The 24,275-nt window shown below is 40.3% G+C and overlaps 1 protein-coding gene and 1 non-coding gene across 10 annotated transcripts in view; both read left to right on the top strand.

Moving 5' to 3' along the window:
- Nucleotides 1–24,275, top strand: part of slmapa (sarcolemma associated protein a) — a 119,512-nt gene that overhangs the window by 37,576 nt on the left and 57,661 nt on the right. For 4 of the 9 annotated variants that reach the window (XM_007910786.2, XM_007910784.2, XM_007910790.2 and 1 more), the window contains exons 5-14: nucleotides 1,848–1,910; nucleotides 2,851–2,946; nucleotides 6,387–6,458; nucleotides 6,871–7,011; nucleotides 12,777–12,914; nucleotides 13,833–14,001; nucleotides 14,552–14,602; nucleotides 18,780–18,845; nucleotides 21,053–21,109; nucleotides 23,360–23,431. In XM_007910786.2, the coding sequence (XP_007908977.1) occupies nucleotides 1,848–1,910; nucleotides 2,851–2,946; nucleotides 6,387–6,458; nucleotides 6,871–7,011; nucleotides 12,777–12,914; nucleotides 13,833–14,001; nucleotides 14,552–14,602; nucleotides 18,780–18,845; nucleotides 21,053–21,109; nucleotides 23,360–23,431 (925 nt within the window). The remainder of the gene's footprint in view (nucleotides 1–1,847; nucleotides 1,911–2,850; nucleotides 2,947–6,386; nucleotides 6,459–6,870; nucleotides 7,012–12,776; nucleotides 12,915–13,832; nucleotides 14,002–14,551; nucleotides 14,603–18,779; nucleotides 18,846–21,052; nucleotides 21,110–23,359; nucleotides 23,432–24,275) is intronic. The other 5 variants (XM_042339528.1, XM_007910789.2, XM_042339530.1 and 2 more) reach the window with 3 other exon arrangements.
- On the top strand, nucleotides 13,171–13,242 carry trnas-cga. Its single transcript has one exon. It is a non-coding gene; the product is annotated as a tRNA-Ser (tRNA).

Genomic DNA, 24,275 nt, shown 5'->3' with positions numbered 1-24,275 from the left:
ATTTTATTATCAAAGCAAAATCATTAGAGAGAGAAAATATTCATCACAAGCTCTTTAGTAATAGAATTATACAATAATTTTCGCAATGACTTCTTATTGATATTACAACAACAACAACAACAAGATTCCATTTATAGAGCGCCTTTCACGTCAGGAGGACGTCCCAAGGCGCTGCACAGTTGGGTCATGACCCGAGCAGGGGGGAAATGGTCAGGGTGAGGGGAGGGAAGGGAGGGAGAGAGGAGGGGGAAATGGTCAGGGTGAGGGGAGGGAAGGGAGGGAGCGAGGAGGAGGAAGAGAGTCGAGAGGGGAGCTGAAGGCTCGGTCAAAGAGAAAGGTTTTGAGACCGGCCTTGAAGGAGGAAAGGGAGGAAGCAAGGCGAAGGCACTGGGGGATGGAGTTCCAGAGCCTGGGGGCTGAGAGGCTGAAGGCCCGACCACCGATAGTAGGGCGGTTGGGGCGGGGGACGTGGAGCAGACCGGAGCCAGAGGAACGGAGGGTACGGGCAGGTAGGTAGGGGGATAGTAGGTTGGAGAGGTAGGAGGGAGCAAGGCCGTGAATGGCCTTGTAGGTGATTATTAAAGTTTTTTTCCCATTGAGGAATAAAATTAAGGCAGGGAAATTGTAAAATCACTTTTTTTATTGGACCAATTTATTGTAACACAATACAAAAATAAGTTGCAGTCAGAAATTTTACCCTACTTATCCACAAGTTGACATTTATTCTAGTAGGTTGCATTTGGCAGTCTTGTCACCTGATGTTTTAATTAATCATCTGTTTATAGGAAATTTAAGTTTTAGCTGAACAGAAGGAACCAAAACCGTATGATTGTACTTGAATAAGATATCCAGTGATTCATTACACATCTGCAAATATTAAAAATGGATTATTTGTATTTTAAGGTGGAAAAAGATTCTCAATTAGTGCTAATGTTCTAAGTAGAAGGTAAGGAAGATGTATTACCTGTCAGGGTTGCCATACCTATAAGAAAAATCATTAGACAGTTCAGTTCATCCAAGTTCACTGACGGAAAAATAAATTCAAATAAATAAAGGTATTTATATTAATAAATAACTTCAAATAATTAATAAATTAATAGGTTAAGAGTTGCAGGGAGTATGCCATATTTGACAGAATACTTCCTCTTTCTATGAAAATTAGCCCTCTGCTCAGTATTTCATTTATTATATCTTTTCACCAATTTATTATTGAGTAATTTTGTAAAACCTTTTTGACTGAAGTTACTTTACTCAGTTTTGAGAAATTTTCTTGTGTGCTTTTACAAACAATCGTTAACGTTTTTAAAGAAAAGTTAAAGTTGAAACTATTTTCAAGTTAACAGCTCTTGGGCTTCATTTGCAAGAGGAAATCTCGAGACGATTTGTCAACATTAAGCAGAGTGCTTCTGTGTAACAGTTATTTTTTTAACCACTTGACAAAATAGGGTTCTTACAGGCTGGGAAAGCAACTGTGTCTTCCTGGTTTTTGCTACTGTAATTTGCTACTGTGACGTCCCATTCTGTGGGTTTTTCTTTTAATTATCCTGGTTAGTTGTAGAAGGTACAAATGCAAGCAACAAATGGTTGCAACTGAAGAAATAAGGTCAAAACAATGCTGAAGGTTGCTTTTGATGAAAATAATAGCTTGTTTCGATTAATGTTAAGTTGTAAAACTGGCAAGGAATGTGTAGGTCAACAAAATTCTTCTCAGAATCTCTGCTCTGGTAAACATTAGTCCTGCTGTGCTAACATTTTTTTCTGCTATGGTGCCTTCCTTTTTCTACCATAGACATTTGGAAGAGTACTGTATATTATTGCAATGAATAAATCATCATTTGCCTTTGCAGGTAGCTGCTAATTCTCCCAGTATGTACTCTCAGGAACTGTTTCAGCTCTCGCAGTACTTACAGGTAAGTCACACTTGAGAACATTGATGGATATGTATTCAGCAAAATGACAATGGTTTGTTCTATAATTATGTGAAGTAATTTTCTGTAAAATGATTAATCATATATAGCGCTTTTCACGTCTTCTAGATGTCTCAAAGCGCTTCACAGAATATGCTGTTAAGTGAATTGACCGTATATTTGCGGGTGAAACACGGCAGCCAATTGCGCATAGCAGCGTCCCAAACAGTCGTGGATTGAAAATGACCAATTTATTATTGTTTTTTTTTAGGGATTATTATAAGGCGTGTGGAGTAAGGAAACTTGCCCAGGGTGAAACCTTGGGCAAGTTTTATTATTTATTATAATCCATGTTAACAGCAGGTCTGGGATCTGTGATGTTGCAAGGAGGAAGACTGATCTATGGAAAAGTTAATTTCTGCAACATAGCATATAAAAAGAATAACGTTGGGGTGATTACATAGAAATAAAGTAAACGTGGAAGTTTCAGACAAAGAATGTGAATAAGAAACTGGAAACCGTATTGAAGTGTTTTAAAAAGTATTTAAAATTGTATTTAGACAGTTAGTGTGTTAGCTGAAAATTCACAAATCATTGTTAGTTCAGAGAGGTGAGGGGCAGGGTACCAAGAGCTGCTAGAGATCCAAGTTATTTTAAGAGCAAATATATTATTGAGGAATTGTGCAATACCAAACATAGAGATGACAGTGGCAATGAGTATGAATTCATAATGATGAAGATAATAAATTAGTAATTGGCAAGTATTAACTACCGTCTTAAAAGTGAGCAAGCTGAATGGTGAGCGTTTTAGATTTTCTATTAATCTGTCAGATGAAATGAGGCTTGCATATTTTACTATTCTAATTTAAAAGCAAGAAATGATTACTGGTGTTTTGCTGCGAACACAACTACATTTAAGTGTATTTGATTTTCCCTACAACAGGAGGCCTTACATCGAGAACAGATGCTGGAACAGAAATTGGCCACTCTTCAACGATTACTAGCCAACACCCAAGAGGCATCAGACTGTAGCTGGCAGGTAACTTAAAGACTGATTTTATATATTAAATTCCAAATGTTCCTTTGAACGGTGTTCAGTTGATATATTGTGATAACAGAAGGAGTTTTATCATTGCCCAATGGAAAAATCTCTTGGTCTTGCATGCTTTTATATGATAGTAACATTTCAATTCTGTATTACTGTGATAAAACCTGTTTCACACTGCAGCATATCTCCAGCCACCTCCACTCACTTAAAGGTCAGGTGCGTGCCGCTGAACACACCTGGCTCAAATCTGATTTAACAGTCCACTGGCAGTTCTGGCTGGACCACATAAACCGATCCACCCTCACCTCCCCTAAATCGTCCTTCTATTCCAAGGTAATCTTGGAGGCCAAGGACAAACCCAGGCTTCTCTTCTCAACTACCAACCGGCTCCTCTGTCTACCCTCTCGTGCCTCTTCGATCCTCTCCTCCAACTCCAACTGCGAGGAGATCCTGGATTTCCTTGAGGCTAAAATCGAGGGGAACTGTTCAGCTGCCTCCGCCCTCCCAACCATTACCCTCTCCCCATCTCTCCCTCACACTCTGGCCCCTACCCATCCCTTCCTCCACACCTTCAGACCTGTCTCCACCACCACTATAACCCGCATGAAGTCCCATCACCCGCTCCTTTGACTCCATCCCTACCACTTTCCTTACTTCCCAGCTCCACCTCCTCACCCCTTTACTCTCAGACCTCATCAACCTCTCCCTGTCAACTGGCACTGTTCCCACCCCACTAAAAACAGCTGTCATCACCTTTATCCTAAAAAAACCTTCTCTAGATCCATCCCTGCTCACTAATTACCGCCCCATCTCCAACTTGCCTTTTCTTTCCAAGGTCCTTGAAAGAGTTGTTGCTTTCCGGCTTCACTCCTTCCTCTCCTGCCACTCCCTTTAGGAACTCCTCCAATTGAGTTTCTGTGCTACCCACAGAATGGAAACAGCCCGAAAAGGTGACAAATGACATTCTGTCCATCTGTGACCAGGACTCCCTTATGTCTTTTTTGTCGTCCTCGACCTCTCTGCTGCTTTTGACACTGTGGACCACTCTTTCCTCCTCCATCTTCAAAGTTCTGTCCTTGAATGGTTCAGATCCTATCTCTCACACCAGCTCCACTTTGTCTCCACAAATGGCTTCTCCAGCCCCCGCACCATCTTGTGCAATGTTCTTCAGAGCTCTTTCCTCGGTTCTCCTCTTCAGCCTGTACATGCTCCTTCTTCATCCTCAGACATGCAGTCAACTTCCACATGTACGCGGATGACGCCCAACTCTCTTTCTCTCTGTCTCCACCCTCAATCCCAGGACCACTGATGTCCTCACAGACTATCTGTCAGTCCTGGATGAGAGCCAACTTTCTACAGTTTAACGTCAGCAAGACTAAGGCTCTCCTGATTGGCTCGCGCCAGTGCCTCCGCACCTCAGGAACTGGCAGCATCAGCATGCACACTCCACCTCACTGAGCCAGGCAGGAACCCAGGCATCTTGTTCGACCCTCAACTGTCCTTTCTCCCCCATATCCATGCCATGACCCGCTCTGCCTTCCTCCACAACATTGTCCGACTCCGCCACTGCCTCACACCTCAGGCCGCTGTTCATGCCTTCATCACCTCCAGGCTCGACTATGCAAACGCTGAAACCTTCATACATGCCTTCATTACAACTGGGCTTGATTATGTCAATGCCCTGCTTGTCGGCCTTCCCAACTCTTCATTCCACAAGCTGCAGATCATCCAAAGCTCTGCAGCTCGTGTCCTCTCCCGCACCAGACTCGGTGACCCCATCACATCCACCCTCGCCCAGCTCCATTGGCTCGTCATCCCTCAGAGGATGGAATTCAAAATTCTCATCCTCACTTTCAAGGCCCTCCATGGCCTTGTCCCCTCCAACCTGCTGACCGCTTATCTGTCTGCACCCTCTGCCCAGCAGGCTCTGGCCTCCCCCATGATCCCCACCTTGCCTGCTCCACCAACGGCGGTCGGGCCTTCAGCTTCTCTGCCCCCACCCTCTGGAACTCCATCCCACATTCCCTTCGCCACATTCCCTCCATTGCCTCTTTCAAACACACACCTCAAGACCCTCCTCTTCGACCATGCCTTCGGCCACCCTCCTATCCTCTCTGCCCCCCACCCTCCTTGATCCCCCTGCTTGGGTCCTAACTGACTGTTCAGCGCCTTCGGACGTCCCCCTGATGTGAAAGGCGCTTTACAAATGTAATATTGTATTGTATCTCTATTTCACAATGTAAATTTTGACAAATAGTTTGAGTCCGGGAGACAGTGCCCTCCCCCATTGTTTAGGCTGCAGCTGCTGTATAATCGGTCTGAGATTACAAGGTGAACTAGATTTTTGTTTTGCCAAATTTCCCTTCTCCCCCACCCACCCACCCACCTCCTCTCTCCTCCCCCCCCCCCCACCCTCTCCTCTCCTGAAGATGCTGAGTCTTGCTGGTAGTTCAGTTCATGGGTGCAGCAGCTCCTCCAATATTATGCCTAAGCAGCCATTCACAGAGAGATGTTAGGATTTGAATGCCCCATCAGGTGATGCGGTCAAGGCAGATGCATATAAGCTTTCAACGGGCAATAAGATAGATATCTAAAAAGGAATAATTTCCTGGAGTCTGACAGAAGATAAATTCAACTGAATGGATTGTTCTTTTGAAAGATCCAGCACAGACATGATGAGCAGAATGCCCCAAAGGACAGGAAGGGGACCAATTAGCATCAGCTTTGAGTGATTGACAGCTGCAGCCGCTTGTGAATGGGCATTCACAAGCGTCTTTAGCTGTCAATCAATCCTGATTTCACTCCTCCCCTCGTTCTTCCCTGTTCCTCTACTCTCTCACTGATTGACAGCTGAACTCCAGTCATGTGTGAATGGCTGGAATCCACTGTCCATCAATCTTAGACTCCTCCAGCAGTGAAAATTTGGAAGAGTTTTGGAAGAGGAAGAGTTCAATCCTTATAAAAAGCAATGCTGCTGTAATTGCTCCAAAGAGAGAGCAATTGTGTTCACATTCTAATTGAGCAGTTGCCATGTATTGGTTGCCAATCACATGGTGTGCATGTGATTTATTCAAACACAATTTACCAGAGTACACCATTAGTGTAAATAATTTGAGCTCTTTTCTCTTCCAAACTCTGCAAAATGTCATTTCAGTCAGGTGAAATTCCATGGTTGAAGTCTAGGATCCCTATAAGGCTAGGCAAGAGAAAATCAACCTTCTCGTTCCTCATTGTTGTGCAGTGACCTACTCTTGAAAGAGCATGAGTAGATTTTGTGTAAGGACAGGTCAAATTCAGACGTGATGTCCAATTTTAAAATTTTATAGGAATCTTTATTTAAGTTAAGTTTTCATTTAGAAACTGGTTACTTTTTTTAACAAGGTTTCAGTACTTGTGTACAGTTAATTAAGTGACATTTCTTTGTAATGCAGGCTTTAATCGATGAAGATAGGCTGCTATCAAGGTTAGAAGTAATGGGTAATCAGTTACAAGCTTATTCAAAGGCAAGTAACCTTTCAATTACATTTTTTTTTCCTTTGTAACTGAGTAACATTTTATTCACTGAGGAAATGTTACCAACCTGCTTGAAATCATATTCTAATTAATTCAAAGTTTATTTTTCATTTTATAAAAGTAGTTGAAGTTTTTTAAACTTTAAAAATATTGTGTGTCCAATTATATAATTTTCAAGTAAATATTCATGGTGGACATTTCCTAGTTGTTGGATATTTTCAGTAGATATCAGTAGATATCAGTAGATTTGAATCTTACATCTCCATTTAGTTGTTTTTAAATATGCTGGATAACGTTATTTAGAAGGGATAGCGGAGAGAGGGAGCAGTTATGGTATTATAATACTTATTTTCATGACTTGATATTGTACAATTACTTCCACTTTTGGCCTATATCTAACAGAACCAAACTGAAGATGGGATAAAGAAGGAGATGGTGTCATTACAAGAAGACAAACACAACTATGAGACAACAGCCAAAGAGTCCCTTAGGCGGGTCCTTCAGGAGAAAATAGAAGTACTCCGCAAGGTCTCAGAAGTGGAGGTATTGTTATATACACATTTAATTTGCTGGGTCACAATTTTTTTTTAACAGAGTTATTCTAGATGATTTAAGATCATGTTTCTGCATTGTGATCTGGGTCTTCAAGGCATGGAAGGCCATCCTTCAAAGGTTATAGCATGCACCCCCCAAGTGAGAGACCTGGGTTTGATTCCTGGCAGGGCGAAACATTGGGCAAGTTTCCTTACTCCACATGCCTCTGTTTACCTACTAATAAGTAAGAACCTGTTTGTTAGTCGATTGGCGGATCACTTTTCCTGGAATAATAATTGGTCCCTCAATCCACGACTGTTTGTGGGATACTGCTTGTGCAATTGGCTGCTGTGTTTTGCCCACAAAATATACAGTCAATTCACTTTACAGTCTATTCTGTGAAGTGTTTGAGATGTCTCGAAGACATGATAAGGTGCTATATTAAATGCAAGGATTATTATTTATCCAGCATATTTAACCCAAAGTGCCTTTGAAGAAGAACAACTTGCATTTATATAGTGCCCTTCACCCAGTGTAGCATCCCAGAGTGCTTCACAGTGGTGGAGTCTGACAATGAGCCAAGGTTAGAGAGAGGGGAGGAGACCATAAGCACGATCAAAAAGGAAGGTCTTTAGGTGGGATTTGAAGGTGGGAAGCGGAGGAATTGAGGGAGAGAGTTCCAGAGTTTTGGGGCGTAATGGCTGAAAGCACTGCCATCGATGGTTGAACGCTCTGTTCAAAAATCACGAGGGATAAATAGGAGGCCGGAGGCAGCGGGTGGTGGAATGGGGTGTAAACAGGTTGGATAGGTAGGGAGGTGTGAGGGAATTAAGTGAGAGCATCTTGAAATAGATCTGTTTGGTGATCGGAAGCTGGTGGAGCCTGGCAAGGACTGTGATTGGAGTATGGACTTTCATGCGGGTGAGTATCTGGGCGGTCGAGTTTTGAATTAATTGGATTTTGTGTATGGTGAAGCTGGGGAGAACAGTGAGGAGGGCATTGCAATAGTCCAGCCGGGAAGTGACGAAGGCCTGGACGAGGGTTGTGAGGTATGGATGGAGGTGGACAATGTAGTGGAAAATTGGGTAAATGTGTGTTTAAAAAAAAAAGTGATCCTGATCAGGGAACAGATGTGTGGTAGAAAGGAAACCTGGGGATCGAACCTGACACCTAAGTTGCACAAGGGTTTGGAAAGTCTGAGGGGGAGCCCGGGGAGGTTGAGGAGTTCGGATCTGCAGCAGAGAAGACATTGATGGGAGCCAAATATGGCTTCTGTGTTGCCGACATTCAGCTGCGGGAAATTTGTGCTCATCCAGGCCTTGACCTCCATCAAACAAGCTGACAGGACCTCAGCGGACTGGGAGTCGCAGCTGGAGAAGAAGTAGATTTGTGTGTCATGTGGAAGTTGACCCCATATTTGCGGATGACATTGCTGAGAGAGAGCATGTAGATGAGGTAAAGAAGAGGCCCAAGGATGGAGCCTTGGAGTACCCCACAGGTGACCAAGCAGGGCCGAGAGGAAAACCAGTGGTCAAGATGAAGTGCTGGTGGTTGGTTAAGTAGGATTCGAGCCATGTGAGTGCGGTCCCACTAAGGCGGATGAGGGAGGAGAGGCGGTGCAGGTGGATGGCGTGGTTAACTGTGTAGAACACATCGGAGACGTCCACGAGGACGAGGAAGCAGAGAGAGCCCTGGTCACAGAGAGAGAGGACTTCATTTGACACTTTGACGAGCGCTGTCTCTGTGCTGTGGGCTGGGCGGAAATTGGACTGGAGGGGTTCGAGTAGGGAGTGATGGATGAAGTGTGACCGAAGTTGTGTTCCATTTCAAACCTGCCCTTCCTGGTCAAAGCCCTGGGACAGTAGTGCGTGAGGTTGAAGGGATCGAGAGTAGGTTTTTTAATGAGGTTTTTTAACAGTGGGATGACAGCTGTTTTGAATGTGAGTGGGACTCATCCTGAGGAGAGAGACTGATTTATTGTGTCTGCCAGCAGACGAAGGGGAGTTGAGTGACCAGCAACTGGATGGGGAGATTGTTGAGGTAGCAGGCGGTGGGTTTCATCTCTGTGATGGAGGATGAGAGAGAGGAAGGAGAAATGGGGGCAAAGGACAAGGTTGTGGCCCGTGGGAGGAGGAGAGGGTGATGGAGAAGGGAGGAGTGGGGGGGACATTGGCCAGGAGAAGGAGGCGGCCAGGCAGATGTTATCCATCTCGGAGATGATGAAATCCAAGATCTCATCGCACTTGGCACTTGATGTTAGGAATGAGGGGGCTTGATGGGGTGAGAGGGAGCAGCGGTAGGTGTGAAGATGCTTGAGCCACAGTTGGCGGTGAACCGGTTTTGTGCCATCAACGCTCGAGCAACCAGGTTTGGGAATTGAGGGAGTGGAGATGATTATTATACCAGTGTTTGGAGATGGTCCTGGATTTCAGGGGACAAGGGAATTAAAGGCGGAGGAGAGGCGATTGTTCAGCAGTTGACGGCTGCATCAGGATTGCTGCGGATGGAAAGCCAGAGGGAGAGAATGTCAGGATGAGAGGATGTTTGGGCGGAAGCTTTCACCAGGGGTGGATAAAGATGGTGGAGGGATTGGGGGAGGGGCATCCGGTAGGAGAGTGAGATGAAGAAGTAGGTCAGAGATGGCCTTCTCCGTGAAGTCCAAATCATAGTTGTCTAGGCCATGGTGATGATGAGGTCAAGGGGAACTAATATGGAGGGTGAGGTTTAGGATGGAGATGGGAGCAGTGAAGTCAGATGAGATGGGGCAGGATTTGTTGAGGTGAAGGTTGAAGTCGTCCATGATGAACAGGCGTTTAGTGCAGTGGGACAGGGATGAGAGGAAGGAGATATCCTTGAGGAAGGAGCCAGGAGGTTTTGGGGGGTAAGGTAGACTAGGAGAATTCTGAGGAAGAGCGAGAAAGGATGGTACAAGGTGAGGTGCTCAACTGAGGGGAAACAGCCAGAGGAATAGGGGGATAAACCAAGGGAGGTTTGAGAGATGAGGACTACCCCACTGCCATGACGGTTGGGGAGGGGAGGTGTGGTGGAAAGTGTAGCCGGAGGTGGGGGAGGCTTCGATGAGGAGGACGGGTTCTTCAGGGGGACAGACAGGTTTCTGTCAGCCCTAGGATGTCAATATGTTCATCCAGGATAAGGTCGTGGATGGTAAGGGCTTTGTTTGAAAGGGAGTGGATGTTTTGGAGACTAATGTGGGTTGGGGTGTTGATGGGAGAGGGTGGAGTTAAGAGGGGGAGGGATTTGGGGGGGGTTTGCAGATTGTGGGGGGAAATGACCATGGGGTTTGAGTGGGGGGAAAAGATGGGAAGGGGATGAGGGAAGGGGGATTTGCCTTCTGGAGGCAGGGGATGGTCGTGGAGTGAGTGGGCGATGGGAAGTTGGAGTGGCTGCTCTGGGACAACCATCAACGCGTGGGGCGCTGAGCACGGTGGAGGATGCCCAGGCTGGAGCAGACGGAGGCAGTGGAAGAGTCCAGGAGAGGAGGGCGGTGGGAGAGAAGGGCAGAGGTCGAGTGGCGGAGGGTGGGAAATACAAATGGGGGCATTTTGAGGGGGGTTGGCTTGGATCAGGGGCGGTAGCCAAAATGTACATGCCAAGACTTGGGATGACGATAATGAAGGGGGCTAGAGGAGACAACGCCGGAGGGAGAGAGGGGTGATAGCACTCATCATCTTATTTATTAGGTTAGGCAGAGTCCCAACCTAATAAATAAGGGTTTGAGAGAGGGAGAGGGAGAGGTGAGAGAGGAATGGGAGAGAAGGAGGAGATTATCTTTTCCCCTTTGCACCAAATTCCCATTCTCACCAAATTCCTGTTGTAGAGGCCTCACTCTGTTCCCAGCTCACTCTGTTGGGCTTTCATCTCTCTGAAGAACTAGAAAGTGACTGGGAGAACACAATTGATAAGATTTGTGTTGAACTATATAGCTAGAAAGTAGAAATATATGGATTTTCAAAAGGCTTTTGATAAAGTGCCACATAATAGACTTGTTAGAAAAATTGAAACCCATGGACTTAAAAGGACAGTGGCAGCATGGATACAAAACTGGCTGGGGGACAGAAAGCAGATAATAGTGGTAAACAGTTGTTTCTCTGATTAAAGGGAAGTATACAGCGGTGTCCCCCAGGGATCGGTATTAGGACCACTGCTCTCTTTCATCTATACAAATGACCTGTACTTGGGTATAGGGAGTATAATTTCCAAGATTGCAGATGATACAAACCCAGGAAAAGTAGTAAACGGTGAGTAGGGGACTGCAAGACAGACTGGTGAGATGGATGGAGACGCGGCAGATGAAATTTAATGTGGAAAAATGCGAAGTGATGCATTTTGGGAGGAAGAATGAGGAGAGGCAATATCAGCTGATGGTACAATCATAAAGGGGGTGAAGGAACAGAGAGACCTTCATAAGCAAATTTTTGAAGGTAGCAGGACAAGTAGATAAAGTTGTTAAAAAGCATACAGGATACTCGGCTTTATAAATAGGGGCATAGAATACAAAAGAAAAGAGATTATGATGAGCCTTTATAAAACCCTGGTTAGGCCTCAGGTAGAGTACTGTGTTCAGTTCTGGGCACCACTTTATGAAGAATGTCAAGACATTGGAGAGGATGCAAAAGAGATTTACCAGGATGGTACCAGGAATGAGAGACTTCAGTTATGACAAGAGGCTAGAGAAGCTGGGATTATTCTCCTTGGAGCAGATAAGATTAAGGGGAGATTTAATAGAGTTATTCAAAATTATGAGGGGATTCGATAGGGTGATCAGGGAGAAATTGTTTCCACTGGTGGGTGGGTTGGTAACCAGAGGACACAGATTTAAAATAGTTGCCGAAAGAACCGGAGGGGAGGTGAGGAGAAATTTTTTTCACATAGTGAGTTGTTTGGATCTGAAATGCATTGCCTGAAAGGTTGGTGGAAGCTGATTCAATAACAACTTTCAAGAGAGAAGTAGATAGATATTTGGGGAGGACAAATTTGCAGGGCTATGGGGAGAGAGCGAGTGAGTGGGATTAATTTGGACAGCTGGCACGGACACAATGGGCTGAAGGGCCTCCTTCTGTGCTGTATGATTCTATGAAAAAATTCTTCTCTTTCTCTTCTCCTTCCACCACATGCACACAGTGTCAAATAGACTCTAATTAATGCTTTCTAAAATGAGTTGGGCAAATAGGGTTGGAAGGATCGACCTAGAATTAGATCATCTAATAATATGGCTTCAGTTTTTTGAAGCCATGAATGCAAATTGAGTTGAGTTTTCTCCTTTGAATTATCATCTGTGATTATTTACCCCTCTTAGAAGATTGTTTTAGGAGTATTCTATGGGAATGAAAATTGTGCATGGTCTATTGGAAGGACCAAAGAATGAAGACTTTGAGGCCTTCTTCATTCAACACAAGTGTTATTTTAAAAGATTACTGAGTTATCTTCAAAATATTCTTCATTGGTTTTGAAGTTCTTAAAATCAGGCTCCAAATAGTACATTGTTCAACTGAGAAATGGCAATAAGTTGATCGTGAAGCATTTCACCATTTCAAGCAAGGATGATGTGCATGTTTTGCCTCAGTAAATACTAATTTGAAGTTGTGTAATGCAGGGAGTTCACGTTAAGCTGTTCAGTTATTCTTTGGACAGATTGTTACTGAGTTTAATCACTTGTTCTTGAAATGTGAGGTTAAAAGTCTGGGTGGTGCTTTTTAATCGTGAAGCATTCCTCAATTGTTTAACACTCACCTTTCTGTATTGTTGTATTGTAGCGAAGTCTGAGTAACACTGAGGACGAATGTACTCATCTGAAGGAATTGAACGATAGGACGCAAGAAGAGCTGAGAGAATTAGCCAATAAATACAATGGAGCTGTAAATGAAATCAAAGAACTAACTGACAAATTAAAGGTGAGCACAAAGAAATGTTTTTAAGTGTTATACTAATAGTGAAAAACATTTGTCATTTTAAACATTTCAATTAGTTAGTTTTAAACTTTTTTTAAAAAACAAGTTGTGTGTCCAATTATACAATTTTCAAGTAAATATTTGTGCTGGACATTTCCTAGTTGTTGGATACTTTAAATTTATTCTAATTGTGCATTTTATTTTGAACTACAATTTCAGGCAGCAATAATTTAGTAGCTTTTTCAACTAAAAGATGTGGAGTCCTGTAGCTCAGTGGTTAGAGCACTTGCCTCGAAAGCAAGAGACCTGGGCTTGATTCCCGGCAGGGTGAAACCTTGGTCAAGTTTCCTTACTCCACACACCTGATAATAATCCCTCAAGAAAAAAACATTAATAAATTGGCCACTTCAATCCACGACTGTTTGTGGGACACTGCTGTGCGCAATTGTCTGCCTCGTTTCACCTACAAATATACAGTCAATTCATTTAACAGTATATTTCTGTGAAGCGCTTTGAGACATCTAGAAGATGCGAAAAGCAGTATATCAAATGCAAGGATTATTATTGTAAGATGTTAATTCAAGGGTATATAACTTGGATGTTTCCAGTCTCTCGTAATGTAACCTCTTCAGCCCAAATACCATTGTCTATGATGGAACTATGACACTTGAATGAGTAGAAAAGGAGAAGAAAATTGTCTAAAGTTAGTTAATAATTTACAAAAGCTTTAAGTTCACATTCATAACACGTTACATATGTAAATCAAAGCAAAGTGCTTTTACGAGCAAAAATGGAGGCCACTTAAGTCCGTATATTTCACATTTGGGAGAACGGGAGGATTGAAAATCATTAACTAGGTACAATATTCCTTGAAAGTACCTTAGTTGTTGATTTATAGCAATTCTAATTTTGTTTGAGCAGCATGCAGAAGGACGGCAAGAAGAGATTCAGCTGAATGCCACTTCCGAGAAAAAAGAGCTTCAGCACAGGATAGATGAAATGGAAGAGAAGGAGCAAGCACTTCAGGCTAGAATTGAGGCTTTGCAGGCTGATAATGATTTCACCAATGAACGGCTTACTGCCTTACAAGGTAAAGGCAATTTGCAGAACATCTCGATTTTTTTTTCTTCTTTCTTACAGGGAAACTGCCAGAAATTAAATTATAAGCAAACCTTACCTCTAATTCTGTTTTCCTGAGTGTTAAGTATATTTTCTAAAATTTTGGAGTGCAAAAATATATCTTTTCCCAACTTGCTGAACAACCCAGGAAAGGGAGGTTGGAGGTGTAACGGTAGCTAGGGAACAGAGATGGGTCGAGGGAAGGATTTTTGAGGATAGGGATGATGACAGCTGTTTAACGGTGTAGGAACCGTGCCGTTGGACAGCAAGATATTAACAATGTAAGTGAGGACTAATTTTGAGTTTCAACCAGAAACTCTGCATGCTAAATTAAGGACAAATTGTCACTGCAGGATGAATGTGAAAAGGAGGCTTGTGTTCTCAGTTACTGTCCATTCTCTGCCAGATGTGAGAGTTTTGAATGACTAGCCCAAATTTTTTTCTTCCCCTTTTTCCAAGTGTTCAATAAAATTAGAATGCACCTTTTCATTCCTATTTTCTAAATTGTTTTTTAATTACAGTGCGGATAGAGCAACTTCAGGACAAAAATTTAAAGGCACACAACAGTATAGGTGAGTTTATGCACATAAGAGAAATGTACTTAAATTTGTAAGACATATTTATCAACTTTAGAAAAACAAGTAGAATTTGATGCTACATTTTCAGTTTAAACTCTTTATGATTTACATCAATTTAATGCGTTTGAATTTAAGTCCATTTCCACTGCGACCTGTAGGAAAATTGTTAATGCACATTTTAGAACTGGATCTACAAGAATATGTGCAAGGTTTCCTAAATGAAATTTTCAGACCTGATTTCCATTTTCAAAGATCATAACAAATGATTTGGGATAATCTGCTTTCACAATGTACAATATTTTTCCTTGCTCGATAATCATCCAGCCCTTTCACCCGATAGCAGTGGTTTAAATTATTACAGTCAGCAGAGGGTGCTGTTTGCCAGACAGCCACTATTCCAAATAGGGTATTTCATTTCTGTCCCAGAGATCAACTTCTTCGTAAAGAAGGCATTTTGAAAAATTAACTTAAATTATTTTAAAGATTAGAAAGATTGAAAGGATATTTTTAAAACACTGCTGGCTTTTTGTTTTAATTCATTACAATTGTATTTGTATTCGTATGACTTTTTTAAAAAAAATCTATTTACTTTCATGTATTTATACATTTTGGTATGTAGTATCATTTTTATGCAATGGACAATGATGTAAGGAATTGGCTTTCATTTAAACCCACCTTCATTTAAAAAGCAGCTTATTGATGTGATGGAGGATAGCAGGGTGTGTGTTCTGGAGGAATGAGATCGGAATGGTTGAAGCGTTTTCTTCATCCAGACCTATCTTGTGAAGAAAAGCTGAACTAATGCACTAGATAGCTGATATTTCATGAACTGGTGAAATGACAGAATGTAACTCCCTCATATTGTCTCAATAATTATTCTCCAAATACTACCATGTCATGAGCAATCAATAATTCCTGCTCTCAGTCCTCAGATATTCTCAGTTTTCCCCATCCTCTTGTGAAAGTGATAGGCTTAAGGTTGGTCTGCAATTCCATGGTTTCAGGTGGTCATTCCAGCACTTTGATTTGGCTATTCTTAAAGTGAACCAAGATAGAAATTGTTGTCAGTTTCAACTATGTAGACTAGCACAGTGAAGTCCAAACCTGACCATTGAATATATGTCCGCTTATAGAAAACTAGCAGTTCTGTTTGCATTTGACATCTAAAGGTTTTGATGAATCTTTATAATTAAGCACTGGCTAGGCATCAGCTGGAGTACTGTGTTCAGTTCTGGGAGCCACAGTTTAGGAAGGACATCAAGGCATTGGAGAGGGTGCAAAAGAGATTTACCAGGATGGTACCAGGAATGAGGGATTTCAATTACCAGAAAAATCTAGAGAAACTAGGATTATTCTCCTTGGAGCAGAGAAGGTTAAGAGGAGACATAATAGAAGTATTCAAAGTTATGAGGAGATTCGATTGGGTGACCAAGGAGCAACTGTTTCCACTGGCCGAGGACACCGATTTAAAATAGTTGTTAAAAATAAAACGGGTGCAAAGAAATTCTTTCACACAGTGAGTTTGGATCTGGAATGCATTGCCTGAAAGGGTGGTGGAAGCTGATCCGATAACATCTTTTAAGCGAGTAGATCATTATTTGGGGAGGACAAGTTTGCAGGGATATGGGGAGAGAATGGGGAGTGAAATTAATTTGGATGGCTCTTTTCAAAGAGCCGAATGTCCTCCTTGTGTGCTGTATAATTCTATGAATCTATAGATGCACTTTCCAGGGCGGGTCACTGGACATTGATTGTGTGAAGTCTGGTCTTATCAACTCCTCTGTAGTTCATTCCAGCTTGTTCAAATAATAAGAAAATGCGTAACCAAGTTTATTTTGCAGTTGGTGATTTTCAATGGAGTTACGAGCATCATTTACATCAGCAGAAACGCAAGCGCAACAGTGATGCTGATCCACACTGATGAATAATATAAGCAGGATGAAACCTACTGTCTGCTTCTTTTTGTGCCTAAATCAACCTTATCTTCCACATGGAAGGATCAGAAGTAGATGTTATTAATTTTAATCCAGCTGACTCCATTTGCTGTTTCATCAGCTACAGTGGAAACGCAACTTAAGCTTGCCCCAATAATGTTGTCAACCCCATCCTAATGTGGTCAGTTTTTTTTGCAGGCTTTTTCAATTCAACATTATATTGTGTAATAATAATTGCATTTGTTGTCGGGAAGATGTCTCAATGAGATTCATAAGATTTATACTATAGTGACTTTGTATTTTGTAGGCAAATTCAGTTGTCAATTTGGACACGGCAATATCCCACAGATGCTGGTATATATTACTTTAAATACAAAATCAGTAATGATATCAACCTGCTTATGTGGTTGAAATTTTTAGTCTATTTTCTGACTTTACTGCAACAACTTACATTCATATAAGGGCTATCCCGCAGGTAGCAACTCAGAGAGCTTAGACTTTATTTGCGAGTTTCCACTGTATTGGCTGCTATGATTTCGATCAGGCATCATTTTTGCAATTGTATTGATGGAAGCATCCAATTTGTTTACCTCGTGGCCCAACTTCAGAATAAACTGCTTACTGTGAATGGAAGTGTAGCTTTGAACAGGTTCTGTCAATTTCTCGTTTGGTGGAGTTGAAACTTAATGTAAAGGCAATCAGTGGTGATGTTACAAGTGCTCAGCCTTTGTACTTCAGTCAGCTCTAACAAGGAATAAGCCTGTACTAGAAGAATATGTAATCCACTTTTCCCAAATCCTTTCTAAAGGACACATATAATAGGCCAGGGACAAATATAGAAAAAGATTGGTAAAACTATTAATCAATACAGTGGAAACTCATGATTAAAATCAGCAATCTCAGTGTGGAATTTTGACCACATTAACAGGTTGACTTTAGCAGTGAGGTTGTATTACTGCACTTAGAATGTTGAAATGAAAGCTTGCAAAATATTGACCACTTAACGAGTTCACCACAACAGTGGGGTCATTTAAAGTACCGTAATGTCACTCGCAATTGTTTTACATTTGGTATATATGAAATTATTGCCATTGTTCAATGGCATTTGAAATGACGATTGATTCCTTTTTCGAAGTGGAAGATTGAAAAGTGTTTCTTCGAAATTCAGTTAGTTAAATGACATTTATAGAAGATATGATTTGTAAGTTATTGACGGATAAATAAGAAACAAAGTCTCTGAGTTAAAACTAAAGCGCTTGTTTTGTTTTAGTAATGATAGGAATCCAAGTTGATGAATTATTACCTAAAATTAATGGAAGCACAGACGAAGGTAGTGTATTTATGTAACTTTCAGATACCAATAATATAAACAACTTTCTGTGCAGGATAGTACCCATAAGAACCCTCAAGTGTTTATAACTGTAATAAACATTTATGCTGTGGAATGGAGAGGGCACTTTCCTGATTCCAGTATCCAGTGTTAGTGTCACACATTAACATAGCATAGTGAGCTGTGAAGAAAGGAATTGTAGATCAATTCATTCCATCATAAGGATCATTTCTCTTTCTTCTTCCCCCCCACCACCAGCTGCACCAGTAACAGTCTGATATTTCCATTTCTCACATTGGTTTCTCGAAGTGAGATTGCCAATTTAGGACTAATTATGTGGTGTGGGTGAATGCACCACTAGAAACTGGCTTGACACTGTTAATCATTTCACTTATTGAGATATTAGAGGCCAAAACATTTATCATTTTCATTAATAAGATGTTTGGATACTATTTTGTGCTCTGCTTGTGGAGAATTCTTTCAGATGGGGAGGAAATTAAATCTTTGCTATTAACAAAATAACGACCCACTATGTTAGTGTTGCGCAGAAGGTAGGGATTGATGATTAAATATGTGAGTTTTCATATAAATATAGATGAACATAATAATAATAATAATCCTTGCATTTGATATAGCATAAAGTTTATTCTGAAGATATAATTTTACTTTGTCACTCAAATATAGATGAAAACTTGTGGCATTTCAGTATGCAAATCACCGTAAAACAAAATATATTCAAAATTTATAAGCAATAAAATATTTTTATATCAATTTGTGTAAGATAACAAAATATCCTCCTGCCTGAGTTGATTTGTTGGTTTGCATTTTGAGGTGGTTATTTAACTTTTCCAAATGGGAAACTGCATCTAAAATATATACGCAATTGAAGATTCTTTCTTTCTAATAGAGCACTTTCTATTAAAGAATGGCGGGGACTGCACCAAACATTTCCAACAGTTCATTGAGTGCAAGAGTGAGTACATTGATTTACACAAACACTGAAATAATTGTAGCCACATAACCACACTAGGGGAAGAGTGATACAGTATAGTGCCCAAAATTTAATTAGCTGAAAATTAATTCAATATAAGTGACACAAACATAACCTGCACTATATTTGATTAGTCTTGTACTTTTTTTATTTTGGTTTTAGCCTTTTTCCCCTTTTTCAAGTACCGTGTAGTTTCTGAAGGTCATCAGTTCATACAATTGATTAAAAAGATCTAATTGGAAATTGGATAGGCTACATTGGACTGATGCTTTGTCTGGCCTGAGATAGTTTACTATTTTTAATAAAAGTGTAGTGGGCTTGTGAAACAGACTACTGGGACAGGTGTTAGGACAAGAAACAAAATGTTTCAACAAAGAACTGGAAAATTTCCTGCCATTTGGGTATTAGATGTAGTGATAGAAATATAACAATAAAATGCATTTTGTAAATGGTTAGAGAAGAGCTCAATGCATTTTGAACAGATGCTGCTCAGTAACACGTGACTGGGGAGGGGTGGTGTTCAGCAACATCAAAACTGGTCTGCTTAATACCAGATGAATAAGAACAAAAGTAATTCATCCTAATTATTGCAAAATCTGAGAATTATTGGATAATGTGCCTTGATCAATACAGTTGATGTTTCAACTTTTTTGCCTCTTTTGCCTCACCCCCAAATATGTTGCAGTTTATGTGTTTAGCTCATACAGTCGTCTATCTGGAGCTATTTCAGTTGACACCCTGCAGCTGTTACTGACAAATCAGATGAAGACTTTAAAACTGGTTATAGACATATAGACCAACAGCAACTTGGGAGCAATGTCAATCTAAACTTCCATGGTGGAAGCTCATTTATGCACAGGTGCCTGTACCCCTAAAGTTAAAGAGCAATATTACATGATACTTCAAGGCCAGTTCAAATATAAATTGGAGTAAGTTGCATAAACACCAATTTCTTCTTTTTGACTGCGAGTCGTCACTTTGATAAATTGTTTTGATATGTTGCCTGAAGAGAAGATTTTGTGTGGTGTTCTAGATTATTTTTCGGTCTTGCAGTACTTGTGACTGTATTCAAAAGTTTGCTGGATTCCAAGAGTCTTGTTATAACTATCAAGCTCCATCATTTGTTTATGATGAGCCCTTTGGATAATGTATTTAGGAGCAGGATTTGTACTGTGAGAAAAATAGAATGGCAAATGGTGTAGAACAACCCCTGCAACAGAGGTTTAAAATTCTGCTGAATTGAACAAGGGGCCAATTGGACATGGTAGAATTTTATTTGCACTAAGGACGCTGATCAGTGCAAGCGTCATTCACCATCTTATCACAGAAAATACCAAATGTGCTCTAAACTCAGAAGGTTCAAAATAAAATCCAAAGCACAATTTGAAAGGAAAGAATGTTTAACTGAATGGAAAAGATTGATTAATTATGAGGCACCCAAAAAGAGTGAGTCTTAATGGGTCCATGCCTCATACCTTACCCTTACTTGGATGACAGGTGACTTCTTTATCATTTGGATAAATAAATGAAAAATAATTTAATTTCTTTAATAATCATAAGAATGTTTTATTTTTTGGAATGTATGAAGGTTAAGTTTCAGTAGTTAAAACGCACACATAAATGGCTTCTAACCTATCAAATACAATTTTTTTTATTATTTTCTTTCATTCTTATACTTTTCTCTAAGCAGCTATGGTTTCCTGTTTAATTACCAAGAGCACCTTTGCGACTCTTGTAATTTGAGTGAAACTAAATTGAACTATTTACAGAAGATACTTGTATTCCCTCTGAATGCATCCCATGATTAGAACTCACATTTTAGTGCAGCCAACATGTCAGTCAAAAATGAAACTGGAGTAGATGATTCAGAGGAGCCAAGCAAATGCAGCTGCCTTTTTTTGCTAGGCAACAGTGGCTAATATTTTCCACTGCTGTATTTTTTGACAAAAAAGCTTCTATAGACCAACATTAAAACCAGGTTGCAGATGAAGTATTTGAAATGTATGGACTTGAGTGTAGATCCTATTTAATCAAATTATCATTTTAAAGGTATTCTCCTCTACAAATCAGTAAATACAGTTTCTAAACCCTTAAACCAAGAAGAAAATTTGGATGCTCTTGCTATTACCTGAGAGTTTACAAAAATAATGCTGATTTAATGTTATGAAACATTTTCTTTAAAATTACAGGCAAGTTAAAATCCTCAGTGGACTCAACCCAAAACAATAGGATCTCAGGCTTGGAAGGTAAACGGCATATTTGTTCAGTAACAACAAGCAGTCTGCATCTACTGGTGTGGATTTGAGTCTTGCTTGATAAAATATTTTATCAAGCAAGTCCTGTAGTCCTGTAGCTCAGTGGTTAGAGCACTCGCTTTGCAAGCGAGAGACCTGAGTTCAATTCCAGGCAGAGGGCGAAACCTTGGGCAAGTTTCCTTACTCCACACGCCTAATAATAATCCCTCCAAAAAAACAAAACAATAATAAATTGGTCATTTTCAATCTACGACTGTTTGTGGGACATTGCTGTGCGCAATTGGCTGCCGCGTTCGCCCACAAATATACAGTCAATTCACTTTACAGTGTGTTCTGTGAAGCGCTTTGGGACGTCCTCCCGACGTAAAAAGCGCTATATCAAATGCAAGGATTATTATTATTATTATTATAATATAGAGTTGATCTGATGTCTTGATGTTCTGTGCTTTTAGAAGGGGTTTCAAGCCTATGGCAACAGTGAGTTCTCGAGGTTAAAATATGAAAGGATAGTACATTTTATACATTTTTGTAAAATATGACTCCTCATATTATATGCCTGGAGACTAAGGATCTTCAGATTCCACTGCAGATTTAATAATATGCTTTTGGGCCTGAAGCATTCTGATCAAACAGAATTCTGCTTGTCTGGACTACCTGATAAGAATTTTTTAGGAGTGAAAATAACTACATTTGTTGTTTTGGAAAATACAGTTATGATTAGCTCAAGTTTCTCTGTTCAGTTGACAAATTTTAGACACTCAGAATCCAATAAAAAAATAGATTTACCTTAGAAACTTCCAGGAACAATCCTTGGTCTGTGCGAAGTTAGCTGATTTTATCCAGAAAAACACAAGGTGTGTTCTTGGAGACAAGAAACAGAGGGGAGGTGAGGAGAAATGTTTTCACACAGAGTCAGTTGTTCGGATCAGGAATGCATTGCCTGAAAGGGTGGTGGAAGCCGATTCAATAACAACTTTTAAGAGAGAAGTAGATAATTATTTGGGGAGGATGAGTTTGCGGCTATAGGGAGAGCGCGGAGGAGTGGGATTGATTTGGATAGCTCATTTCAAAAAAGTCGGCATAGTCACGATGGGCCGAATGGGCTCCTTGTATGCCGTATGATTCTACGGTAGCATGGCTCCTACTGCAGAAAAACATGCTAACACTATTTTGGCTCACATATGGAAAAACAGCCACTTGAGCGAGGGAAAGGACAAGCTGTTCCGTTGAATAAATCAACACTTTAAAAGTTTTTTAAAATGCAAAATAATGTAAATTGTACCTCTCCAATCCATGTCATTTCATTGTGGTTATTCACAATAGTGACAGTGTATCTTTTTCTTTTTTATATATACATAAAAAAAGAATTTCTAAAAGATTTTGTTTTCTTCTGCACAATTCATTCCCATGCAAGGTAATGTAGAAAATTATTCCATGACCTATAAAAACTTGAATCGGGTAATAAAGCATGAATTTAAACTTGAGAAATGTTGCACTACAAATTGTCTTCTGATAACTATTGCCTACTGTTCAGTTCTGGAAAAGGCATCCTTGAAATGAATGACATGCAACACGTTTAAGGTTTAGTTAGTTCTCAGCCATCTATTCCAACATGGAACTTTTGTCTTGCTACACTTTGTATAGATGTATCATGCTGATCTTGGGTAGAAGAGCCGGGCTGTCACAAAGATTTCAGCAGAGTCATGTAGTTGCCCGATTGATGATGATCAGTCATGGGTTCTTTTGTGATCAACCTGAAAAATATCTTGCATTTAATTTATTGATGTATAGCCCAACAGCCTTACAGCATCAGCCAAGTAAACACATTTGTGGTGCTGAATAGGTGAAAATTATTTTCCTCTTCACCCCACCCCCCACCACCACCCATGGTAATGTATGCCCCAAAGTATATTGGTACAAATATGTTAAGTAAACTTAATGACAACTTTGCAGTATATATCATAGTATTATGTAGAAGTGATTCTTAATGACAATTTGAATAGAGACTACAATGGACTTGTCTTCAAATATTTGGAGGGGGAGTGGAAAGAACCCTCCGTCTAAACTTTTTTTGCAACAAAAAATTCCATCATTCTTGGTTATATGTTGGAAATCTTCCAGCAACTGTGGAACTGTACCCCAGCTTATCAATTCCTTCAAGTAAAAAGGGAGAGGAGAAAATTGGAGCAAAAACTGTTTAGGTGTATTATTTAAGTGTATGTTTGTTTTGAACATTTCTAGGTGTGCTTGATTCTCATCTAGAAAATGACCAAACCACAGAAGAATTACAGAGCAATTCAGAAAGATTAAAAGGTTTGTTGGAGGAAAAAAACACTCCAAAAATGGACACTTTCTAAAAAAAAACATGGGATGATCTTCTTCATCATTGATATTTAAGGAGCACAATTGCTTCCAGAATAAATTTCAACTGCTATTTTAAAAACATGTTGATTAAAAGCAGAAACTGACAAATGTCGTAAAAGCAAGCCTTTGTGAGGCAATATGTGGCATGCATGTTAGTAAAATAATTCTGCGCTTCTGTTCATTCTGCAATGCAAAATAGTTTCATGTTACACAATTCACATATAGAAATGAAACAAATGTTATTTTTATGGCATTCAGTAATTTGCAGCATTGAAATAGCACAGCATGTGTTAATATTTGAAATAGTTTTGAAGTACATCCGCAGTAATGGGTAGTGAATGTGTAAGCACATGTAAGAATGTCTTCTGTGTATTAAGTGGGTTTGAAATGAAATGTGTTATGTAATATTCACCGTAATTGATGACCTTATTACAACTTTTCTGAAGTTACTCATTGCTGCCTTTGTGAAAATAATGGCCCAATTAGACCAAGAGAAGTGAATTATGTGTGTTTGGGTGAGCCAATGAAATAGCAGTTATGGGCAATGTTTTGTACATGTATGTATTTCATAGAGCACATTATCTTGCAAATATTGGTTGACATAATGTTTCAAAAGTTTTAACAGACTTGTGAAAATATCCAATTTTATTTTGCAGCTTTTTTAAAAAAAATCTAATTATAGCCTTCCTATTCTGAAGGCAGTGACTCAGCTAAAAGCTGCTGACAACCATCAAGCCACAGTTTAGCCTATCTGGCCATTTGTGCGAGAGCCTGAATGATGACTGTTAGCAGG

The sequence above is a fragment of the Callorhinchus milii genome, unplaced genomic scaffold (assembly GCF_018977255.1).
Source record: "Callorhinchus milii isolate IMCB2004 unplaced genomic scaffold, IMCB_Cmil_1.0 Scaffold12, whole genome shotgun sequence".
NCBI lineage: Eukaryota > Metazoa > Chordata > Chondrichthyes > Chimaeriformes > Callorhinchidae > Callorhinchus > Callorhinchus milii.
Note: the sequence above shows the minus strand (reverse complement) of the source record. Positions and strands in the feature narration are given on the sequence as shown.